The 22,554-nt window shown below is 48.0% G+C and overlaps 1 protein-coding gene across 1 annotated transcript in view; it reads left to right on the forward strand.

Moving 5' to 3' along the window:
* The window catches only part of htr2cl1 (5-hydroxytryptamine (serotonin) receptor 2C, G protein-coupled-like 1), a gene marked incomplete at both ends in the record, with an annotated part of 102,641 nt that extends 82,289 nt beyond the window's left edge, over window positions 1-20,352 (forward strand). The window contains 9 exon segments of the mRNA XM_079758238.1: window positions 3,515-3,775; window positions 3,851-4,109; window positions 9,423-9,623; window positions 15,313-15,476; window positions 15,871-15,965; window positions 18,115-18,325; window positions 19,747-19,989; window positions 19,991-20,036; window positions 20,096-20,352. Of these exon segments, the coding sequence (XP_079614364.1) occupies window positions 3,515-3,775; window positions 3,851-4,109; window positions 9,423-9,623; window positions 15,313-15,476; window positions 15,871-15,965; window positions 18,115-18,325; window positions 19,747-19,989; window positions 19,991-20,036; window positions 20,096-20,352 (1,737 nt within the window).
* Between the last annotated feature and the right edge of the window lie 2,202 nt (window positions 20,353-22,554).

A 22,554-nucleotide genomic window follows, 5' to 3' on the forward strand; every position in this document is an offset into this window, starting at 1 on the left:
AGAGCACAATGGAAACACTGCATCAAAGACTTGGAGACAGATCTTAATTGGGATGTCCAGCTTGAGGTTTATTTTTATGGCATAAAAGGCCCTCCTTGCCTTGACTCTCAGGTCATTCACGGTTTTGTGGAAGTTTCCTGTGGTGTTCATGTTCATGCTGGGGTAGGTATAGTTTTTTGTTTTGAGAGTAACAGCCTCTAGGTAGGATGTGTTTTTGTGGAGGCTGGGTCTTTTTTTCAAAACATCATTATTTTAGTTTCTCCAAGGTTCACTGTCAGGGACGGGGTTTGAGGGAAACAGAGCATCTAGGTTCTGCTGTAGGCCTTCTCTGGTTGGGGACAGGAGCACCAGGTCATCTGGGAACAGCAATCATTTGATCTCAGTGTCTACCAGTGTAATGTCTAGCGGGTGCTTCAGACTGGTCTGTTGTCCTTGCTGATTGGTCAATGTACATGTTGAACCGGGTCGGACTCAAGCAGCAACCCTGTGTCACTGCCGGCTTTGTTGATTTTGTCTTTCCTGTCTTACCTGCACAGGTGTTGCTTGTGTGACTGGACTTCATGATGTCGTAGGTTTTTCCCCAAACACCATTTTCTATGAATTTTAGGCCATCATGCCAAATAAAGTCAAACACAAGTCTGCAGTGCAGGAGAATAGGGCTTTTGTTTTGGTTGATTTGGTGGTCGATGAGGGTGCTTGATCACCAAATAAACTGCTAATAAACAGAGGGTGCTCTTTATTCTATGTTTCTGCCTCTCTCCCTCTCCCTCTCTCTCTCTCTCTCTCTCTCTCTCTCTCTCTCTCTCTCTCTCTTCCTCTGTCCCTCTGTTTCTCTGTCGGTCTGTCGGTCTCTCTCTCTCTCTCTCTCTCTCTCTCCCTCTCCCTCTCCCTCTCTCTCTCTCTCTCTCTCTCTCTCTCTCTCTCTCTCTCTCTCTCTCTCTCTCTCTCTTTCTCTCTCTCTCTCTCTCTCTCTCTCTCTCTCCTCTCTCTCTCTCTCCTCTTCCTCTGTCCCTCTGTTTCTCTGTCTGTCTGTCTCTCTGTCTATCCGTCTATCTGTTCCTAGTTAATCTCTCAGTGTGTGAATCAGCCTGTGAATCAGCCTGTGATTCAGCCTGTGATTCAGTCTGTGATTCAGCCTGTGATTCAGCCTGTGATTTATTCTGTGATTCAGCCTGCTGCCTGACCTAGTCATTGCATTCCAGTCCCAGTCACATCCACACTAAGTCAAGGTCTCTCTGTCTCTCTCTCTGTCTCTCCCTCTCTCCGTTAGGCAGATGGGTGCTGTGGTATCTCGCCCCCTGGAGAGACTGATAACGGAGGTGTAGCTGTCGCCCGGAGTGGAGGCCGGGGGTAACTGGTGGCCGGTGGCGAGGTCATCGCATTGATCTGAGAGGTGGGGTGATGTTGTATGGATCACAGCTGGCAGTGCTGTCGACCTTTGTCTGTCTACCTCTCTCTTCCCCTGTGTATCTCGCTCTCGTTCTCTCTGTTCCTACCTCTCTCTACCACTCTGTATCTCCCTCGTTCTCTCTGTTCCTACCTCTCTCTAGCTCTCTCTCTCTCTCGTTCTCTGTTCCTAACCCTCTGCATCTCTTACTTGTTCTCTTTGTTCCTACCTCTCTTTACCACTCTGTATCTCTCTCTCTCCTTCTCCTTTTTCCTTCCTCTCTACCACTCGGTATCGCTCTCTCTTTCGTTCTCTTTTTCTACCTCTCTCTACCAGTCTGTATCTCTCTCTTGTTCTCTCTGTTGCTGCCTCTCTCTTCCACTCTGTATCTTTCTTGTTCTCTCTGTTCTTACCTCTCTCTACCAAGGTGGAATAGAAGATGGAAGGATGATTGACAGGTGTTTGAAAGATTGAACAGGGATGATGAAAGAGAGAGAGAAGTGTACTTTTAAACCAATCATATTCCACCCATCATTAATCTACTCTTTTCCTCCATCTCAGATTGACCTAATCAAACCCCTCCCCCCAGACCCACACACAAACGCACCTTTTCACCTGACCTCTGACCTCTGGTCTGCATCAGTAACGAGAGAAAGAAAGCAGGAAGTCAGAACCAGGATGGATCCACAGGTGAGGCCTCGCCGGTTCTGCGTACATGAGTACCAATAGTACCCTTCAGTCAAAGCACATCCTGAAGACACAAAGGTTTTATCTAATGAGAGCCGACTGAAAGGGAGAGATTCCAGAGCAGGGGCAAAGGATGTCCATGTATGGTCATCACAGCCCCAGGTGAGGAGAGCCTGGTGTATCTGTCTAGGGTGCCATAGAGGATCAGAGAACCACCGGTCGGTGGGTCACACTAGGCAGACAGGGTTGAACATATTGGCCGGTCCACTCATGTACAAAACAATCAGACCTATGCGATTACCTCAACTGTTAAGTACAGATTAATGTTATTACTAAAGATTATATTACATTGGTTCTTAATTAATCCCTGATAGCAAGCGCACTTCTACCCCAAGCATACATTATAAAACATAATATCCCTATAAAATGGCACGTAATAACACGATAAATAACAATGCAGTCACAATTCTAACTCCTCACCATACAACTGAATATCAATTATAATAAAATTGAAGTCTAATGACGGTATGAATTGATACTTAAAGCAAGGTTAGCCAACTTGGAGGCACCAGCCAGAATTAGCTCGATTTTGAAAGTACCCAATTGTGAAAGCCCTCCACTCAGGCCTGCCTCTAAACTTAAGAGGCATGTGTTTTTAGGGAGTGCCTTTCCAGCCTAAAGGCACTCCCCCAAAACTACTAGCGCGCTAGCATAAGAATAGGCCTAGCCATGTGGATTGCTCCGCTTAGCTGGGGTCAGGTAGCTGGGTAGGCAGGTAGATACAGCGGTAGGTGTAATTCGGCCAAATCTTTTTTATATTAGACCTGCTTTATACACATATTTTTATACATGTCTACAATGCGAAATATGCTTCTAAAATGAACTCCCTACCCTACCTTTAAGTCCATATACTGACGCGCTGTTCGGATCTGACAAAGCCTCTTCTGTACAAAATAAACACTGCTTGAGTCCTCCTGCTCCAACTGGATCTAACCAGCCTCCCTCCTCCCCCAGGTGATCCTAGCAGCTCTGCCACGGCACCACCCGCCTGCCACTTTGGAGCTCGGGCGGACATTTTGGCTCTGACGCGGGCTCTCTGAACTCCTGTAAGCCCGAGAGTTACATGTGTGGAGATAGCCGTGATTCAAAGCGAACCGGGCGAGCGAAGCCCTTTGAAGCCTTCTTTGGCTGGAGGGGATTAATTCACCTTTTTCCGACGGAAAGACAGGACTCAACGACACTCCGATCAGCCCACTCGCTCTCTCTCTCTCTCTCTCTCTCTCTCTCTCTCGCTCTCTCTCTGTCTCTCTCTTCACCTTTATTTGAAGATTCGGCCTCCTCACCCCCACCTCCCTCCCCCTCATCCCTCCGTCCCTCCCCACCCATAATGGCCGCGCCGCTTCCATCTCCTCTCGCCTGCGTCGCCATCTGCTGGTGAAGAGGGCTCCCTGCATCTCCCCGCGGACCGAACCCCCCGCTCTGGGCCTGGCGGCGGCGGCGGCGGCGGCGGCGGCGCTTGTGGCGGTGGGGGGTGTCCCTCGGACGATGGGCGCCCCAGGCAGGGCCCTCCTGGGGGCGTTGGGCTCTGCCGCCACCTCCCCGCTGGAGGCGGCGGAGGCGGAGCCCCGGTGGCTGGCCTGGCCCGCCAACGGCTCCTTCGACTTCAACCAGAGCGCGCTGCCCTGGGGCCTGGGCCTGGGGGCGGGGCTTGGGCTAGGGGGGGGCGGGGCGGCGGCCGCCATGGCGCCCGGCGGGCTTGACTCCAACATCTCGCAGCCCCGGCCTTCGGTGGCGGCGGTGGCAGGGGCGGGGGAGCTGGCGGTGCGCACGGTGATGGAGGAGAAGAACTGGCCGGCACTGCTGATCCTGGTGATCATCGCGCTGACAGTGGGCGGGAACATCCTGGTCATCCTGGCCGTGTCGCTGGAGAAGAAGCTGCAGAACGCCACCAACTTCTTCCTGCGCTCGCTGGCCGTGGCCGACATGCTGGTGGGCATCCTGGTCATGCCCGTCTCCCTCATCAACATCCTCTACGGTGAGGACTCTTCCCCAACACGGCGGGGATACGATGGATGGATGGATGAATGGGTGTTGGATGATGGATGGACGGGAGGTTAGATGATGGATGGGTGCTGGATGATGGATGGGAGGGTGGATGGGAGGTTGAATGAGGAGTGAATTGATGAAGGATGGGTGAATTGATGGGAGGTTGGATGATGGTGCTGGATGATGGATGGTTGGTTGGTTAGAAGGACCGGAAGGATAGATGAATGGAAAGTCGGATAAATGGATGGATGGATGTTTATTAGCTAGAAGGACCCTATTCCACCTACTGTACTGACTTTCTTTAGGATCCTGTCCATGAAAATCCCCCAAAAACATTTAAATAAAAAAGGAATATGTGCACTCACTACCACACACACTCACACATACACACACCAGCCCAGTGAAAACATGGCATCACCGCAGCAGATTGTAATTGGCGTGTAATTAGGCATGCGACGGTGTGCCCCTGGCACCGCGGTTCTCCCGCTGTATAATCAAGGCGGGCCCGATGGCTTCTGTACGCTCATCCCGCTAATCAGACCCCGTTCACCAGATGCCCCTAAACGTCCGGCTTCGAGGCTACTGTAAAACCCTCTCTGTGTGGATGTGCTGACACGTAGCAGGGAAACACAGGGGGGGCGGTCGTGGTGTCGGATCCCCTCCCAATGTTCTGCCGAGACTCCCTGATGAGTGTTTTTGTTTAGATTCACGGAGCGTACTGCATCGGGAACGTAAGGCGTTTGAGGGGAGGCTGTGGAGTCGATAAGTGTTGCGTAGGGGAGGAACGCTACGCTACGCTGCGGCCCCATTTCATTTCACAGCTCCCTTAGCTTAGCCGTGGCCAGTCTCGCTACCTTGACTCTGAGCGACAATTCATAAGGTGCTTAACTAAATGAGGATCATAGCTGGTGTCACTCGCGGTTACGATAAGATACGCTCAGGTGAAAACGGCAGTTAAACACGCATCCTCCGCAATCTCGGAAGTCTCGCTCGGGGACCAGGGTTTTCTTTTTTTTGGTTGCCTAGCAACCACGTGTGATCCTCCCTCGCACGCATAACGATGAGGAATGTCAATTTCAGGAAATCCTTGTGTGTGTGTGTGTGTGTGATAGTGTGTGTCAAGTCATTATTATAGTGAATGGTACGCGGTTTGACAGTTTGATGAAAGCGTATAAATATATTAGACTGCAGAAGTAGATGTGTCGGTGGGAGACATTTGCATTTCAGAGGAATGCGGCAATAAAGTTAGAACTTCAAAAAAAAAAAAGACTTTGAAAGAGTATGTTTGAATCAAAACAAATATGACAGCAACATGAATAATGTGTTTGAGCTCAAGGTAGTTTTATAAACATCTGCTTCCTCAACGCGTTTTAGAATCAGCCAGACCTGGGTGTCTAGGAATGGTCTGAATGTTAAGAATAATCGGAATGTTAAGAATAGTCTGAATGTTGGGAATGTCGGAAATAGTATGAACATTGGGAATAGTATGAATTTTGGGAATAGTCTGAATATTGGGAGTAGTCTGGAGGTTGAAATAGTGTGACTGTTGGGAATATTTTTGATATGTTGGGAATAGTCGGAAGGTTGGAAAGGGTCTGCATTTTAGGAATAGTCAGAAAATTGGGAATATTCTAAAGATTGGGAATAGTCAGAATACTGGGAATAGTCTTAATATTGGAAAAAGCCAGCATGTTGTCAAAATAACAAAAGAAGAGAAGAGGTTTTTCATCAAGATGTTCCATAAAAGACGTCAAAGCCTGCCATCTTGGGACTTCTTGACTTCTTATTCTAGAATAACTTAGGAACCATTTGTTGTTATGATCATAATGGTTAAGAACCAGCTAGATGGCGGCTTGAAGGATGGATGGATCTTTGAAGAGCCGCAGACTCCAAATGTTTCTTTCTTTCTCTTGCTCGCTCTCACAGATCTTTTATTCTTTCTTTCCATTTGCCTTGTCTGTGTGCTGTCTCTTTCAACCTGGTCTTTTGGTGATTGCAGGGCATAATAATCAATATTAGACACAGACACTCACTCACACACACAAACACATAAACACATGCATGGACCCAGACACACACGAACGCACACACACACACACACACACACACACACACACACACACACACACACACACACACACACGCGCATGCATGGACTCACCCATGTCACTCAAACTGATACTAACAAACACAGACCGCCCCACGCACACCAATGCTAAGACTAATACACATAATCACATAGACACATATACAGGGATTCTGAAATGATGCACCAAAACACTGCAAAAATCATAGCATCACAGTAAAATGAGAGAAATAGTCAAATTGATGTCTCTATTTCTGGATATTTTCCTATTTTGTAATCTGTTATAAACTCATTCTGTCGGACTGAGATTGTTCACCAGATTGTAGATCATTATAATTATCAGAGGATTAGGTCATCTCTGATCAACAATGATAACTTTTGATTCATTTAGGTCATAATTCACTTTCCCATGTAGAGACACACACACACACACACACACACACACACACACACACACACACCAACATTAACCTATCGGGTGTGCCTTACTTGTGTCACGTTACCATGGGATTGCACAACACTCTTGATGCCCAGGCCTTTTTAGGATCAAAGCTGGGCTGCATATTAAACTAATATCTAACTGAATATATGTAAAGGATGAATATTAAGGGGTCCCCAAGGTGGCTGTAAAGTGAAACACAAACAAACACAAGATGGAGAGAACCAGCATGACTGAATGCTTAAAGAAGCGCGTCACAGCAGGTGGTCTGGCAGTTAGAAGGCTTTCTATGACCAATCTCTTTGGGAGAGATTAACACTGTTCAAAACATTACCTAGCTTATGGTTTTAATAGATGATAAGCTCATACACACACATGCACATACACACACAGACACACATACGCACACAGCCACACAGCCACACACACACACACACACACACGTATACACACACGTATACACACACACACACCCACTGGGGATTATTTTTACGTGGTTGAAGGCCAAGAAGGCTGATTAGCTTAAGCAATTCATTTTATAGACCTGGGGTGAAACACACACGCATAAAAACAGACCACTGGTGTGTGTTTGTATTTATCGATGAGGAGGCTTAGAGAGAGAGAGGGGGGGGGGGAGAGAAAGAGAGAGAAAGAAGATGTTATGACCTGCCAACACTGTCTCCACTCAGAGAGAGAGAGAGAGAGAGAGAGAGAGAGAGAGAAGATGCTATGACCAGCCAACACTGTCTCTCGCCAGATGCCAGAAAGTGTGACGCCATCATAAACACGACCCGTTACAAACTGCTGGTTTCATCTATGAATTTTCAGCAGGACGTGTTCATTGCCAAAAAGCATAGGTCCATTAGTCCATTCGATTCCTCATTTCTTTTTATGAGCGATTCGATCACATACGGAGGCTTTTAACGAGAATTTGTGGAGGGTAAACAAGTCCAGACAGATCCGTTGGTCTAGTAGGGTGACTTGTGCGTCTACAGTGGTATTGTAATGTAGTTGTGTACTAATTGTAAGTCGCTTTGGATAAAAGCGTTGTCCACTAAATGCCCAAAAATACACTGTGGATGAAATACACTATGACTAAAGTCAACAAAGCTAAATACATGCCATTTATTTACAGGAATTTACTCCGCTTCCACAATCGCTCCACTTCGAGCTAATGGCTAATGCAATCTGCACAGTAGCATAGCATCAGCATGCAAATGGAGTCCCTAGGAGAGCTGCTTTGTACTCTTTTGTGTACGTTCCAGAATCCAATTAATCAGTTTCTCTGCGCAAACCTGCAGTGACACACCGCTAAACGGTTCCACTGTCGGGAACTGTCGCCCATGGCGACAGTTCCCGTCAACAGTCAGTCATTCCTACCGCCACAGATTCAATGATGATTACATAATGCAATTAAAAGCTAATCCAATCCAAACTTTATTTATTATTTAGAAGCTTCGGGTTTCGAGTGACTCTGTCGGGGCCTGTACGTCAAACAGGAAAATAACAACGAAAAGATTAAAGGGAAAAGAGGAACTAGTCACACGGAGAAGGGAAAAAAAGAGCGGCTAAACATAGAATCGTCATGACTTCTTTGCACGGTATTCATGACAATAATTCTCCTCAAACGTATTCTTCGGTCCTTTGAAGATACGGATGTACGAGAGGGGTCAGAGTTGGCCAGTAGGACCGGTAGGGCCAGTAGGGCTCTGGAAGGCCTGTGTGGGGCTAACAGGCGGTGTCAGGGCACCGATACGGCCAGTAAGACGGCTCTGGGACTGGATCAGGGATTACTCTAAATTTGCACTGACAAGCAAACACAAACGCACACACATACACACACACACACACACACACATACACACACACACACACACACACACACACACACACACACACACACACACACACACACACACACACACACAAAAAGACAAAGACATCCGGGAGCGAGATGAAAGGGCAAGACTAGACGAGAAGAGAAGGAGGGAGTGAAAGGGAGATGGATAGAAGGAATAGAGATGGAGGGAGAGAGGGGTTAAGGGGATGAGGGAGAGAGAGAAGGACTCGAGAGAGAGGAGGGGATTTAGAGAGGGTAGGAGTCACATGGGGAGGCTGAGAGAGGATGAGAGAGAGAGGGTAGGAGTCGGGGGAGGAGGGAGAGAGAAGATGAGAGAGAGGGAAGGAGTCGGGGGAGGAGGGAGAGAGAGGATGAGAGAGAGGGAAGGAGTCGCAGGAGGAGGGAGAGAGGAAGAGAGAGAAGTTAGGAGTTAGGGGATGAATGAGAGAAGAAGAAAGACAGGGAAGGAGTCAGGGGAGGAGGGAGAGAGGAAGAGAGAGAATTTAAGAGTCAAGGGAGGAGGGAGGGAGAGGAGAAGGTGGAGGGTTTTTTATTATTAGAAGAGATGTGAAGGTTGCTGCCACAAACACAGCTTTCAGCATTAGCTTTGAAAAAAGTTCAACTGAGTAATCAATTACTGCAGTGATAAAACAGTCTTTACTGTTATTTGAGTGTTGTGTATTACTGGCACTCTACGGAAATATTAGTTTCACTGTAATACTAGTGAAGTATTGGTACTTTACTGTAATTCTCATTAACTATTACTGTGTAAGTGTATTATCGATGGTACTTTACTGTAAATCCTAGTGTAGTATTACTGGTACTTTCCTGTAATACCAGTGAAGTTTTGATGGTACTTGACTGCCATACCAGTATAGTATTATTGGTACTCAACTGTAATACTTTGTGTACAATTGTGTTGTGCATTCCCCCCCAGACTACGCGTGGCCCCTGCCAGCCTCCCTTTGCCCCATCTGGATCTACCTGGACGTGCTGTTCTCCACCGCCTCCATCATGCACCTGTGCGCCATCTCGCTGGACCGCTACGTGGCCATCCGCAACCCCATCGAGCACAGCCGCTTCAACTCCCGCACCAAGGCCATGCTCAAGATCGCCGCCGTCTGGACCATCTCCATAGGTGAGGGGGGGAGGGAGGGGGAGGGAGGGAGGGGAGGGGGGGGGGAGGGAGAGAGGGGAGGGAGGGGGGAGGGAGGGAAAGGGGGGGGGGAAAGGGTGAAGGGGCGTGGATGGGTGTGGAGGGAGGGAGGGTGATGAGGGGGTGAACTTGAATGGGCGAGGAGGGAGGGATGGAGGGGGAGAGAGGGTGAGGGTGGATGGGTGAGGAGGGGAGAGAGGGTGAGGGTGGACGGGGAGAGGGGGGAGGGATGGAGGGTAGGAGGGGGGGAAGGTGAAGGTGGACGGGTGAGGAGGGGAGAGATGGGGGAGATGGATCTAATGTTAGATGAATGGACACTGTAGATGAACAGATGGATGGATAGTCAAACAGACAGAAAGACAGACAGAAATAGACAAGACATTGATCTACGAAGCTGGACTATTTCGCTTTCTTCTCCTAATAACTCTCTCCCCCGGTCTCTCAGAAGTAACCCCCCCCCCCTCCCCCTTGTTAGGGCGATTCCTCTGCCCTCTGGCGTGCCAGGAAACATCAGGTCAGTTGAGGTCAGAACAGAGATGGACAGATAGAGAGGTTACCACAGTTTACTGGTGTAGGCCCCGGTAAACGTTCAACATCGATACCTCTCGATCAATCTCTCTCTCCCTTGCTTCCCTGCTCTCTCTCTCTCTCTCTCTCTCTCTCTCTCTCTCTCTCTCTCTCTCATGGTCTCTCGCTCTCTCTCTCTCAGACCCACACACACTGCCACACGGCGCCCCTCTGGGTACATTAGGACTTGATTCATGATCTTCCATTGCAGCCGTAATCTCTCATCCCATAAGGGATATTATATCTATAGGATGTTCTATATCATCTCTATATGATCTGTGTGGAGGAACGGTTTCAGTCATTTTTCACGATTTATTAATTGAAACAAAAGTGTCGCGAATTTAATCCATATTCTGTATCGTCAGACCGATTCGCTCCACCAGTGACCGTGTGTGTGTGTGTCTGTGTGTGTGTGCGTGTGTGTATGTGTGTGCAGGTACACAGTGTGTGTGTGTGTGTCTGTGTATGGTTTTCCAATGCCAGTGACGTAATGCTTTTAACGGTGGATGTTTGCACATCCTCGCGTGTATGGCTGTGTATGTGTGTGTGCGATCCCCATGTGTACACATATGGCCCCACAGATGTGTACGTATCCACGTGTAAGTCTTTATATATTCTGTGTCTACACAGTATGTAGATACATTAGGCCTAGAGCAGAGGGGCTATGACAGATAGGCTGCGCCGCGTAGCTTCTGATAAACAGCAGTGGGTCTGAGGGCTGACAGCAAGCTGTTGGCTGCTCTCCTTGAGGTCCTCATCAGTCAGTCTTTCAGGGCCGGAGCCCCAAGCTGTTCCCCGGCCAAGGCCAGATGATGAAGACCAGGATGAAGAAGACGATGATCATCCTCATCATGGCTCTGAAGTAGCTTCACATTCCTGACCCACATCTGTTGGCCAAACCCTGGGGGAGGCGAGGGGGGAGGCTTCCAGAAGAACCAGCCGGTTCTGATAAGAAACTTGACACGGAGAGATCACTAAGGGCGGCAGGGATACCGCTGCCTGAAGGGGGGGGGGGGGGAGGCGGCCAATTAGAGGAGAGAGCACCGGAGCGGGTGCACATTTGACGGCCCCGACCCCACCACCCTTCCTCCACCGGTGAGATGGTGCCTTCCAGCTGGCTCCTTCTCTGAGGGTCCAGCACTGGACCGAACAAGCAGGGGGTGATATCACATGAAACATTGAGGGAGCGCGGTGCGGCTGCTCATAATGGACGACGCGTCTAAAAATAGAGAGTCGATGTCGTAGTTCATTCAGAACCAGAGGGAGAGGCGTGTGTTATCTACCGGCTGCTCGAACTCCCATCCGAAAGGGTTCTGGGTTCAATCCCCAAACTTCCAGAGTCTACCTGATGGCATACGCGAGTGAGATGACCCCTGACCCCTACCTGCTCCTAACTGACGTGTTTCTGTATTAACCGTTAGTGCCTTTGAAAACACTGTCTACCTTATGGTGTACAGCCCCTTCCTGTCATGGTTTTGCTGGTTTCCATGACAATAGGTACAGATGGCGGCTATTTGACGCAGAAGTGTCAATTAAACTTGAGTCCTGGCGCATCTGTTCCTCGAGTGCATTACCATACTCATTCGCTCCTGTCAGCCAATCGCTGTGCAGGGATTTTGAACAGGGGCCGTGAAGCCATTCGCTCAGCCTCTCAAAGGTGCATGATGGATTAGTTTGTGGTTTTTATGTGTTATGCATTTATGAATGACCAGGGTTTCTAAAATGTTGAAATAATTTGTGCAACCGATGTTCAAACACAAGGCGACACACTCCCGTAAATACTTCTCAAGATATTATGGAGGACCCGCCTGCCACCCATTGGTGGGTTACCGTTGTGTTCGGTTTGGCAGTCCAAGCACACCCGCGTTAGCATCGTAGCTTCACTGATATGACACAGCATTGAAGAAACTTTATTAACCGCACAAAGGTTTACGCTCCACCGCCAGCAGACAACAGCCGGGCTCTACGTGGAGGCGAGGTGAGGTTTGATGTGATGGAATGGGGGTCGCTCACCTCCACAACACACACACACACACACACACACACACACACACACACACACACACACACACACACACACACACACACACACACACACGTGACTAACTCCCCCCCCACACACACACAGCTCCACTAATCTTCTTGTGTTTGTTACTCTGATTGTCTCGTGACCCCAGATGACCTCTTGTTCAGTCATCTGTAGCTGCGAGTGTATGTGTCTTTACATGTGCGTGTGGGTGTGTTTTGTTTTGTGTGTGTGTGTGTGTGTGACAGTATATGTTTGTGTGTGTGTTTGTCTTTGGGAGTGTGTGTGTCTTTACGTGTGTGTGTTTTTTTTCTTTATAAATGTCACTGTGTGTGTGTGTGTGTGTGTGTGTTTTTGCGTTTGTATTTGACTGTAGGGGTGAGCATGTCTGTTTATGCATCTGTCTTGTGTGTGTGCTTAAGTGTGTGGCTCAGAGCACGTCCATCCCATAAACAAGGGCACACTCTGTATGCGCAGTGCACAACATCCAATAATACTGGGTGCTGTTCCAAATAGTTTAAACACAGCCAACTAGTGATGGCTCACATCTCGTCGCCATGGTGTTCCATCACCCCCCCCCCCCCGAAAAAAATACACCTTTAGCACTAAAAGCGGTTAGCTTCTTATCTCCGATCGATAAGCCCCACCGCCGAGACCACCAACCTCATGATTAATACGCACCCAACCAACTCCAAGGTCACCTCACCGCGACCCCCAGAGAAATATATAAACACGCGTTCTTCTTCTGCGGTTCGCGGCAGTCCTCACCCCGGCAACGGTCTTCTCTCTTCTAACCATCCGTCTTTTCTCGAGGTTGAAGTTCAGGTTACACTCGGCGCACACTAAGGCTAAAGAATCGGATTCTTAATGTCCTTTTAATGGCTGGTCGAAAAAAGTCGCTGCGTTTTTGGCAGTTTTTTCTTTGCGGTGGTACCCGGTACGCGCTATTGCTAACATCCCTCCTCACCCCCTGCACGTCGGCATCGATCCCGGGGCCGGCCTGATCCTCATTACCTGAGCAGGAGATGATGAATGGCCTCATGTATAAATTGTTGTTTTCTGTTCCGCGGACAGAATTGTTGAGCATTCAGCTTGGGCGGCTGGTGAATACTTCATCGTTGGTATAGAAACGGCAGCTCTCGAGAACGAGACAGAGCCATTGTTTGGGGAATTCAAGGACGGATTTTGAATTGGAGCTCACAACGGTGCAAGTTGAAACCGTGTCGATTCAACGTCTGGGGTGCTTGTGATGGTTCAGATCTGCAGTGTGTTTTCAAAAAGAACCCAAAACCACTTTTATTTTTGTTTTAAACGTGTTCATTTGTCATATATGTTCGTCTACATGGCAATTAATGCAATTTTTCACTGTTACTGGAATAAGTCCCCAATTTAGACAAGAAAAGGGGTAAATCCTATGTTTCTCCATTCTTCCCATTCTTCACTACGTGAACGTTCCTCTCTGCTGCGATCTTATTCTAAAGTGTTCTTTTCCTGACGTCACGACCCGGGGCCACCGGCAGCGCGGTTTGTGTGGACGTGCCGAGCTCTGTCTGGGCAGCGGTTGACTGCGGTGTCGGGGATACAGTTGGGCTTTTCGGACACTCATTGTATAACGCTACGGTGTGTGTAGATGGTGAAGCTTCGTCTGAGCAGTGATGTATTTAATGTCCGTGTCCGAGTGAGGGTTAGGCTTCACGGACACCTATAGTATAACGTTATGGTGTGTGGCGGATTTCATATACAACATCGCTTGTTCTAACGCTCATAACAGTCACACAGCGACTCTACTAAAAAAGGATCATAAAGTTGGCGTGGGTCGTAGCCATGGTGATAACACGCCCCACTGTTTCCTAATACACCAAAATGTCCAAAATGTATTTTTTTAAATCCCATTGTGTTCAAATTCCATCTGAAACAATGGCTGGTTCTTTAACTTTTTTATACCATTTCTCTTTTTTTATATTTTATTTAGTATTGTCTGCCAGGCTTGCCATGTGTCATTTCCTCTCTAATAAATTCACTGTGACGGGACTCTTGGGGAAACTGCCGCTGGTATTGTTGGCTGGAGACGATTTTGACCTTTCAGCGCAAAGTTTAACATCGTGCACGCTTGTTCTCAGTGACCTTGGGTGTGAATCCACAATCATCCCAATCTCAAACAGAACAGATTGGTTCTTTAGCTCCTAAGACTAATAAAGCTCTCCTTCTCTCTATCTCTTTGTCTCTCTCTTTCTCTCATTCTCTCTCTGTGTCTCTCTCGTTCTCTCTCTTGTTCTCTCTCTCTATTTCTGCCTCTCTCTCGCTCTCCCTCCCTCATCTCGCCTCTCTTTAACTCTCTCTTCCTTTCTCCCTCTCTTCCCCTTCTCTCTTTCCCTCTCATGATGTGTAAAGTGTCAGATCACTCAGAATTACACCTGATTGTCTTGTTATGCTCTGCGTGACATCAACCAGGGGCTCTTAATGTGAAAGAGGGAGTAGGACGTGACACGCGGCAGTCAAGGTCGGTCCATCTGTGCACATCTGTAAGTGTGTGTGTGTGTGTGTGTGTGTGTGTGTGTGTGTGTGTGTGTGCCAGTTGACAGACACCCATTAAGTGATTAGTGGGTGACCCATGTCACAGGAGAGTTTACGGTCTCTCCACACCATTACAGCCGTTCAGTGGGGTATGAGGAAGATATACACAGAGCTGATGGGTCCTTTCTCTCTCTCCCTCTCTCTCTAAGTCAGTCAGTCTCACTCTCTCTCTCTTCCTCTCTCGCTTTCTCACTCGCTCGCTCTCAGTCAGTCAGTCAGTTGGACTCTCTCTCTCTCTTCCTCTCGCTCTATCGATCACCCTCTCAGTGAGTCAGTCAGTCAGTCAGTCAGTTAGTCTGTCAGTCAGTCAATATCTCTATCTATCTCTCTCTCTCTCTCTCTCTCTCTCTCTCTCTCTCTCTAGGGATGCTGGTGCATAAATTAATTACATCACCGCATGCCCGTGTTTTATTCCAGAGCAAACCCTCAGAACCTGAGCTGACCTTGATAACTCCCTCCCTCTCTCTCTCCCCCGTCTCGCCCGTCCCCCTACCCTCTCTCCAGGTGTGTCCATGCCCATCCCGGTCATCGGCCTCAACAACAAGGACAAGGTGTTTGTGAACGGCAGCTGTGTTATGAACGAGGAGCGCTTCATGCTGATTGGCTCCTTCGTGGCCTTCTTCATCCCATTGGTGATCATGGTGGTGAGCTACTGCCTCACCATACAGGTGGGTGGAGCTCCGCCTCCTGCGTGCTGATATCTGGTCACCTGACCTCCTCCGTACTGACGTCTGGTCACCTGACCTGATGGAAGCTCACATCTAGTTAAATCCGGTTGAATGTAACTACATGTGATCATATCTATATACAGTGTCACATAATTTAAATTAATCTAATCTCCTTGATTATCTATGATCTATTTTAATCTAATCCATGCCAATATGCTGCCAAGTAGTCTGATGTAATCAAATGCCATCGAAGAGGGTTCAGTCTTATCCAATGTTATCTCATCTAATCTAATACTCTCTCTTTGATTTAATCTAATTGAATCGAATCCAATGGAATGGGTTTTATATTTCTATGTATGTATTCATATATGTGTATTTCTCTTCCGCATGCAAGGTGCTCCAGAGGCAGGCCAGCGTCTTCCTGTATGAATCAAAGACTTCCTTCAACACCACGGCTCCGCCCACCTCACTACAGGCCCCGCCCACCAAGTTCCACATCCCCAAGATCAACACCATCGCCCCCCCAGACTGCAAAGGTAACATATTAAAAAATTGGTTGGGTTAGTGTCTTGATATGGGTTTGATTTAGATTACAATAGATTCTGTTAGATAGAGTAGAGACCATTTGATTACGTTTGGATGGATTAGAGTAGCCTGGATTGGATTGTAGATTTGATTGGATTAGGATTGGAAACAATGAAGGACTACCAAATTGATTGAAAACCATGGAGTTAGATGTAGACTGTCATGAGTGTTAATTTGGCCTTAAAGGAGAGATATCTAATGCCTTGCAATCAGTGACTCAAACAGATACTACAAATACGACAATAGGGCTAGATATAATTAATATGGCTGGATATGAAATGTAGTAGAACAAGTATGCTGACAGGCTTTTAATGTGTCCATTAAATATATCAGACACCTGAACTCACCAAGCAAAAGCACTGCAACAAAAATGTACAACATTGTTTTAGGCCCAGTGGGGTATCTCAGGGTCAACCGTAGCTTTGTGCTAGGCTACGTCGCTACACGTGTTAGCACGCAGCGTTCAGATGATTATATGCGATTGATCTTTGAGGGGTGATTCATCAGTGAGATTTCACATCGCCAGCGCTCAAATCGGTTATTAATTAAATAATGAATAACCCTTTATAAATTATTTTCTACCGTTGACGATTTTAATTACAAACCTCTTGAAGATTAACAGCTCCGCTAATTAACCCAAATAGGAGAGCCAAGCTAGCAGCAGGAGCGGTATTAGCTCTGATGTCTGTGTCATAACCTGATAGTTTTGACAGACCTCACGACTTTAATTTATTCACAGTTTAACACGTAATTATCGCACACCGTTTTTCCTGGGCGGCGTTCCTCCGCCCTCTAATGACGGTGGGTGTGATTTCAGAACTCCGTCGGGAAAAGGGTATTTACTTTTATGTTTCAAGTACTTTCCCCTCCCGCCTCCAATCAGCACCGCTTTCTCAACAGCCTATTTACCAGGCAGCTCTTTGATACAAGGAGAGATATTATTGTCTGCGAAGACTGCTTTCCGAAATATTCTCAATTACACGTCGTGAACAGGAGCTGCTTGTGTTTTGTGACGCTGAAAAAATAATAAATAGCGGTTATCTGCAGAGGGGGGCCGGAGTGAATTGTTTAACGCAGCTTCTGTATAATTGTTCTTTCAAGCCGCTCTGATTTCACCTCCATTAATGCACGGATCTGAACCGGTGGCCCTTGAAGCCTTTTCATAACGGCACTGCTGGTTATTGTATGAAGGACACACACGTGCGTATGCGCGCACACACACACAGACGCGCTGCCGCAGGGCTGGTCTATGTATGGAAATGGAATCGCCCCAGGGTGTGTGAGATGGCAGCTCCCTTAAAAGGACAAAAGGCACGTTTTGAGCGTATATACACAATGGACGTGTGGCATGGAGTGTGTGTTGCTCGTGTTCTCAAACTGTTCTCCGGTCATGCATGTGTGTATTCTGATCTGATTTGAGGTAATGTCATCTAATCTGAAATGAGTTCAATCTAAATGTATCTAACGAGAAAATCGAATGGTGGATGGTGTAGACTATAGATATCCTTTGCAAGTTGTGTAGAAACTCATTTACACACGACACAGAGTTTGCTCATCAGAACCTAGCCATTGACTGCACCTACTCTGAGACTTCCTTCAAACAACATTGATTAATCGCTTCATCATTCTTTAGTTGCATAGCTTTGCTTTGCGGTTACTTTGTCAAAGACACCTCTTTGTCACGTTGTTTGACTTTGTTAAACCACCTCTCGTGTGGTGGACCCTCCTCCCAGTCTGGACAGGATGTGAGGGCGTAACAGTGTATGAGGGAGGGGTTGGGTGTGTCATTAAGGGATTTCGCCAGGGTTGGTTTGAGTGGAAACACCTCTCCAAAAGAACTGGACTAAAAGGGAAAACACTCCATGGTCCGATTAAGGTGGACCATATCGTTTGGGGAATAAAGTCCCCCTTAATTTTTGGTCATTTTTTTGAAAATATTATGTTATTTATCACAATGATTACAGTTGATGAATGCCAAAAATCCATTGGACAATTGTATGACAAATAAACCTGAAACCCCTCCCACAGAAGTACAGGCCACGCCCCCGCAGAGCCGACGCAACACGCTGAGCTGCCTGAAGGGGGTGGAGCCCAGCATGCTGCTGAGGGCGTCGCCCACGGACAGCGCCAACATCCTTCCTTGCTTCGAGGCGGCGTCGCAGCTCAGCTCGCCGGCCATCGGGCCGGGGCGGGGAGACTCCACCGGTTGCCACGGGCGACGGGGGATGATGCAGGCCATCAAGAACGAGAGGAGGGCTTCCAAGGTACGGTGACGGCTGGACCCGCCAATCAAAGATGACAGAAAGATGACATTCTCAAATCCGGGTCGACAGGGCGTTGCTGGTTCTTTGGCTTCAAATATGTTTTTGACCAATGATGTACCTGGGGGACCTGTAAGCACGTGATTGGTCGGACACAACCTCCGCCTGTCGTTGCACTCTGTAAAACAAAGTGTCTTCAATAGTTAAATGATGAAAACGTGAAGACCGGCAATAAAACTACTTCCAAAAATTTGTTTTACTTCCCTCGAGTATCTTGAAAAAGGAAACAAGGTGTCAGACCACCTGTTGTTTTTGGTTTCAGGCCCAGGTCTCTTTTCTTTCCCCCTTCAACCCCCCCCATAGCCCGGTAGCGTCTGAGCCCGGCTCCAAGATTAGATCCACCTGTTGTGAGCTCTCTTGAGCCGGCATCCTATCCGAATAATAAAGCATCACCTTTATGCTCGGTGCAGCAATTCCAGTGTTGTGTTTAGGGCTACATGAGAGTGCTGACAAAGGAATTCCTGTTCTCCAAATGAAAGGAAAAGTGGCTCCTATTGAAGCCTATTTCAATCCTCAATTATGGCAGAATCAGTACTGAAGTGCCCCTGAGAACCAGATACATTTGGAGCCCCAAATATGGGCCCTGTTACCGCGAGAGGACTCGGATTCATTGACTCTTAAATTAAGAGGTTTAAATATTAATGGAAGAGCTGCGATGGCGCTTTGTGTGAGCCGTAGTTATTATCATGTGAGGATCTTTAAACACAAGCTCTCCACCCGACTGCAATTTCTTTTCCCTCCACCGTGCTCTCCTACTCCTCCTCTGTCACCTGTTCCTTTGTGTTGGTTCTCTGAGATGAACGGCTGTGTCTGGCCCTGGCAACCTCGTCCCCGCCTTTGCAGACACACTTCCCAAGGGCAAAATAGAACGCGTTGGAAATAAGTGTTTGTGAACAAGCGCACGCAAAGGCATTGTGAACATCGTAACACAGATGTAATCAAATGCTGTCATTTTTCTGTCAGAATGATGTAGTTTGATATTGTTTTTATCTGTAATGTTTGTATTGTTATTATCTGTTGTATTATCATGAAGATCCTTTTCGACGTATCATTTAGCATTCTGTAGCACAAGTGTTTTCAGCATTACCTGTCATAACATGCTGCTCCTGCTCCTCCTCCTCCTATTTCTCCTACTCCCTCGCCTCCTCCTCTTCCTATCCATCCTTCTCTTTCTCTCCATCCTCCTCCTTGTCTCTCTCTCCATCTTCCTCTTCCTCTTTCTCTTTATCTTCCTCCTCCTCTTCATTATCTTTCTCTCCATCCTCCTCCTCCTCCTTCTCCTCCCATCCTGCTCTTCTTTCTCCTCCATCTCCCCCTCCTCCTCTTCCTCCCCCTCCTCCCCCTCCTCCTCCTCCTCCCTCTAGGTGCTGGGCATCGTCTTCTTCCTCTTCCTCATCATGTGGTGTCCGTTCTTCATCACCAACGTCACCTTCGTCCTGTGCCAGGGCTCCTGCAACGAGCCCCTGCTGGCGGAGCTCCTCAACGTCTTCGTGTGGGTGGGCTACATCTCGTCGGGGGTCAACCCCCTGGTCTACACGCTCTTCAACAAGACGTACCGCCGCGCCTTCTCCAGCTACATCCGCTGCCGCTACCAGACGGCCGCCGCCGCCGCCGGCGGCACGGGCCCCGGGGCCAGGGGCCTGCTGGCGCCATCGTGCTCCTCGCACGCCCCCACGCCCCTCCTGGCCGGGGGGGGGGTCCGGTCGGGGGCAGGGCGCCGCAGCAGCAGCTGGCGGAACGGCGGGGGGCCGCGGGGGCTGACGGTGGACCCCGACGACCTGACGGACGACGGGAGGCGGGCGTCGGCCACCAGCGCGTCGGAGAGCCAGGCGCTGGCGGCGTCAGCGGAGGGCGGGGCGTCCGCGGGGGCCCGGGCCCTGGCGCTCTCGGAGGCGGAGACGGAGACGGAGACGGACCTGTCGGTGGCCAGCTACAGCCCCTCCTCCAGAGAGCTCACCAGCAGCGTGTGATTGGACGGACGGACGGTCGACGCCCCGCGGAGAGGCGGCGTTTCCCGATTGGCTCGGAGGACGGCGTTGCGGTTTCGCTGAACAATGCGGTTTGTCCACGGGCGGAGAAGTGGGGACTTCTGGGTAATGAGTAACGAGTAACCGGGTGATGGGTAACGTTACCCGGAAACCGAAAGAGTCTCACGAGGTCCTACATTGCAGAGTGTGGATTTGGTTGTCGTGGAAACCATGGACGCCGGTACACCCACTGAGCACTCCTGTCGCAGGGGGCAATGGAGGGAGGGATTAAAAACGGTTCAATGTCCAGCATCCTTTCAGGAAGTACAGTAGACTTGTTCAAGGTCTACCGAAAGCAAACCCAAAAAGAGATGACAAAATATACAGGGGGAGGTAAACTTGGCAGGCTGTTCACGGTTTTAGCTAGCTGTGTATTTGTGCCTATTGGTGTTTGTACTATTGCGTAGAAACCTGAACCCAAAGTGTACGTAGGAAGTAGTGCAACGTTGTGTATTTCAAAGTGTTGCCGGAAAAGATTGGGTTCAGACTTTGAGGTCGGAAGAGACATTGTGACGGTAGACTTGTGTGCCCTTCTACCTGAATGTGAAGTGCAACCGTCTGAGAAGCCCAACAGACACTAGTTATGGAGGCCAGTGTTGGCTCCAACTTCACCAACGGCTTTCACTGGCAACAAAGCAGTCTTCATAAGTATTGAACCATCTCAACACCAAGCAAAACAACCCAAATCTATTTTTGTTCTGGCTGGTGTTTAACAATAACAGTATCAAAACGTCAGTGAAATATTTTCTGTGTGCTCTTCCGTTGGGAAACTTAAACGAAGAATTTGGATTTTCATTGACTGGGTATGTCTACGAGGGCGAGAATGTACGGACCGTCGCTCTGTGACGGCGTCACAGTGACACCATGTGGTCACTCGGAGGAGTTACAACCACAAGGGTTTTCTCTCGTTGAATATGAATGACGGGTGATATCCGCCGTTCCCTAGATAGTATAACTGTGATACCATGCTCGCTCCAATAAATACGACCAATTAAATGCTCTCTTTGGACAATGCACAAAAATGGCCGCAGGTTCAACTATCAACAAAGAAATAATGATAACGATATGGAAATATATCATGTGATAGACATAGACATGAGACGAGATAATCTATTAAATGATGTATGATAAGAGATGATGTATGATAGTATATATATATATATATATATATATATATATATATATATATATATATGTATGATGTAAGTTATCAGATATATGATATGATAGGGACGGGATCAGTTGCATTGTCACAGAGTATGATTGACCATAACAGAAGCAGAAACACACTCCCATCTGGTCAATCCTGACAATAAGCTTAAACTAGAACCTCATTAGCCCTCACTAGATGGACAGGAAGTCGATTCTACAGCCAGAGAGATTTCCATCGACACGTCAAAGCTTTAACTGAATGTATGTCTAACTGTCGCGAAGATAATTGACACCTACAACTGACCAATCAGATGGCCTGCCTGGTACACCACCCTCCCCCTTCATTAATTGTGGATTAAGAATGAAACCATGTGACTTCTGAAGCGGGAATGCCTCTTCCATTCATTCTAATTCTGTGGGTCTGTATCTATGTATAGTGGTAGCTGCTGTTTGTGCACTACAAAGTTACAGAGTGGTCGTCCCTGGCGACTACACTCCACTCCGATTGGAGGGGTCTTAATGAGCTAATAAAAGTTGGCTGGCCACTCTGAAGTACAAACTGGCTGTTGGCATGAGAGGAATGAAGAGAGAAAGCATGAGAAACAATGATGGAAAGCGACAGAGACAGCGAGAGCAAGAACAAAATCATGCAAAATAAATAAAGGAGAAAAGGCAATAGAAAGAAAGACCATTATGTCAAAGAAAGATGACTAAATTCAGTGCAGCAGCAAAATCAAACAACCTTTTCAGCTTCAATATCAACACTGTTTTGCCCAATGTTGCAACTCTGTCCAATAGAAAGACATGAATGACAGGATAATTCAAGAGAGATTGCGAGAGGGAGAGAGACAGTGAGCAGAGGGGAGAGAGGTCCAGGCCAGCCAACTCAATGTATTACCTGTATGTTAAATCTGTGTGTTTACCTGTGTGTTTACCAGCTCTGCACCAACTCCCTCAGCAAACTGACGCTCTGTTGTCTCCAAGCTCTATTGA

The sequence above is a fragment of the Pollachius pollachius genome, assembly GCF_949987615.1.
Source record: "Pollachius pollachius genome assembly, chromosome: 20".
NCBI lineage: Eukaryota > Metazoa > Chordata > Actinopteri > Gadiformes > Gadidae > Pollachius > Pollachius pollachius.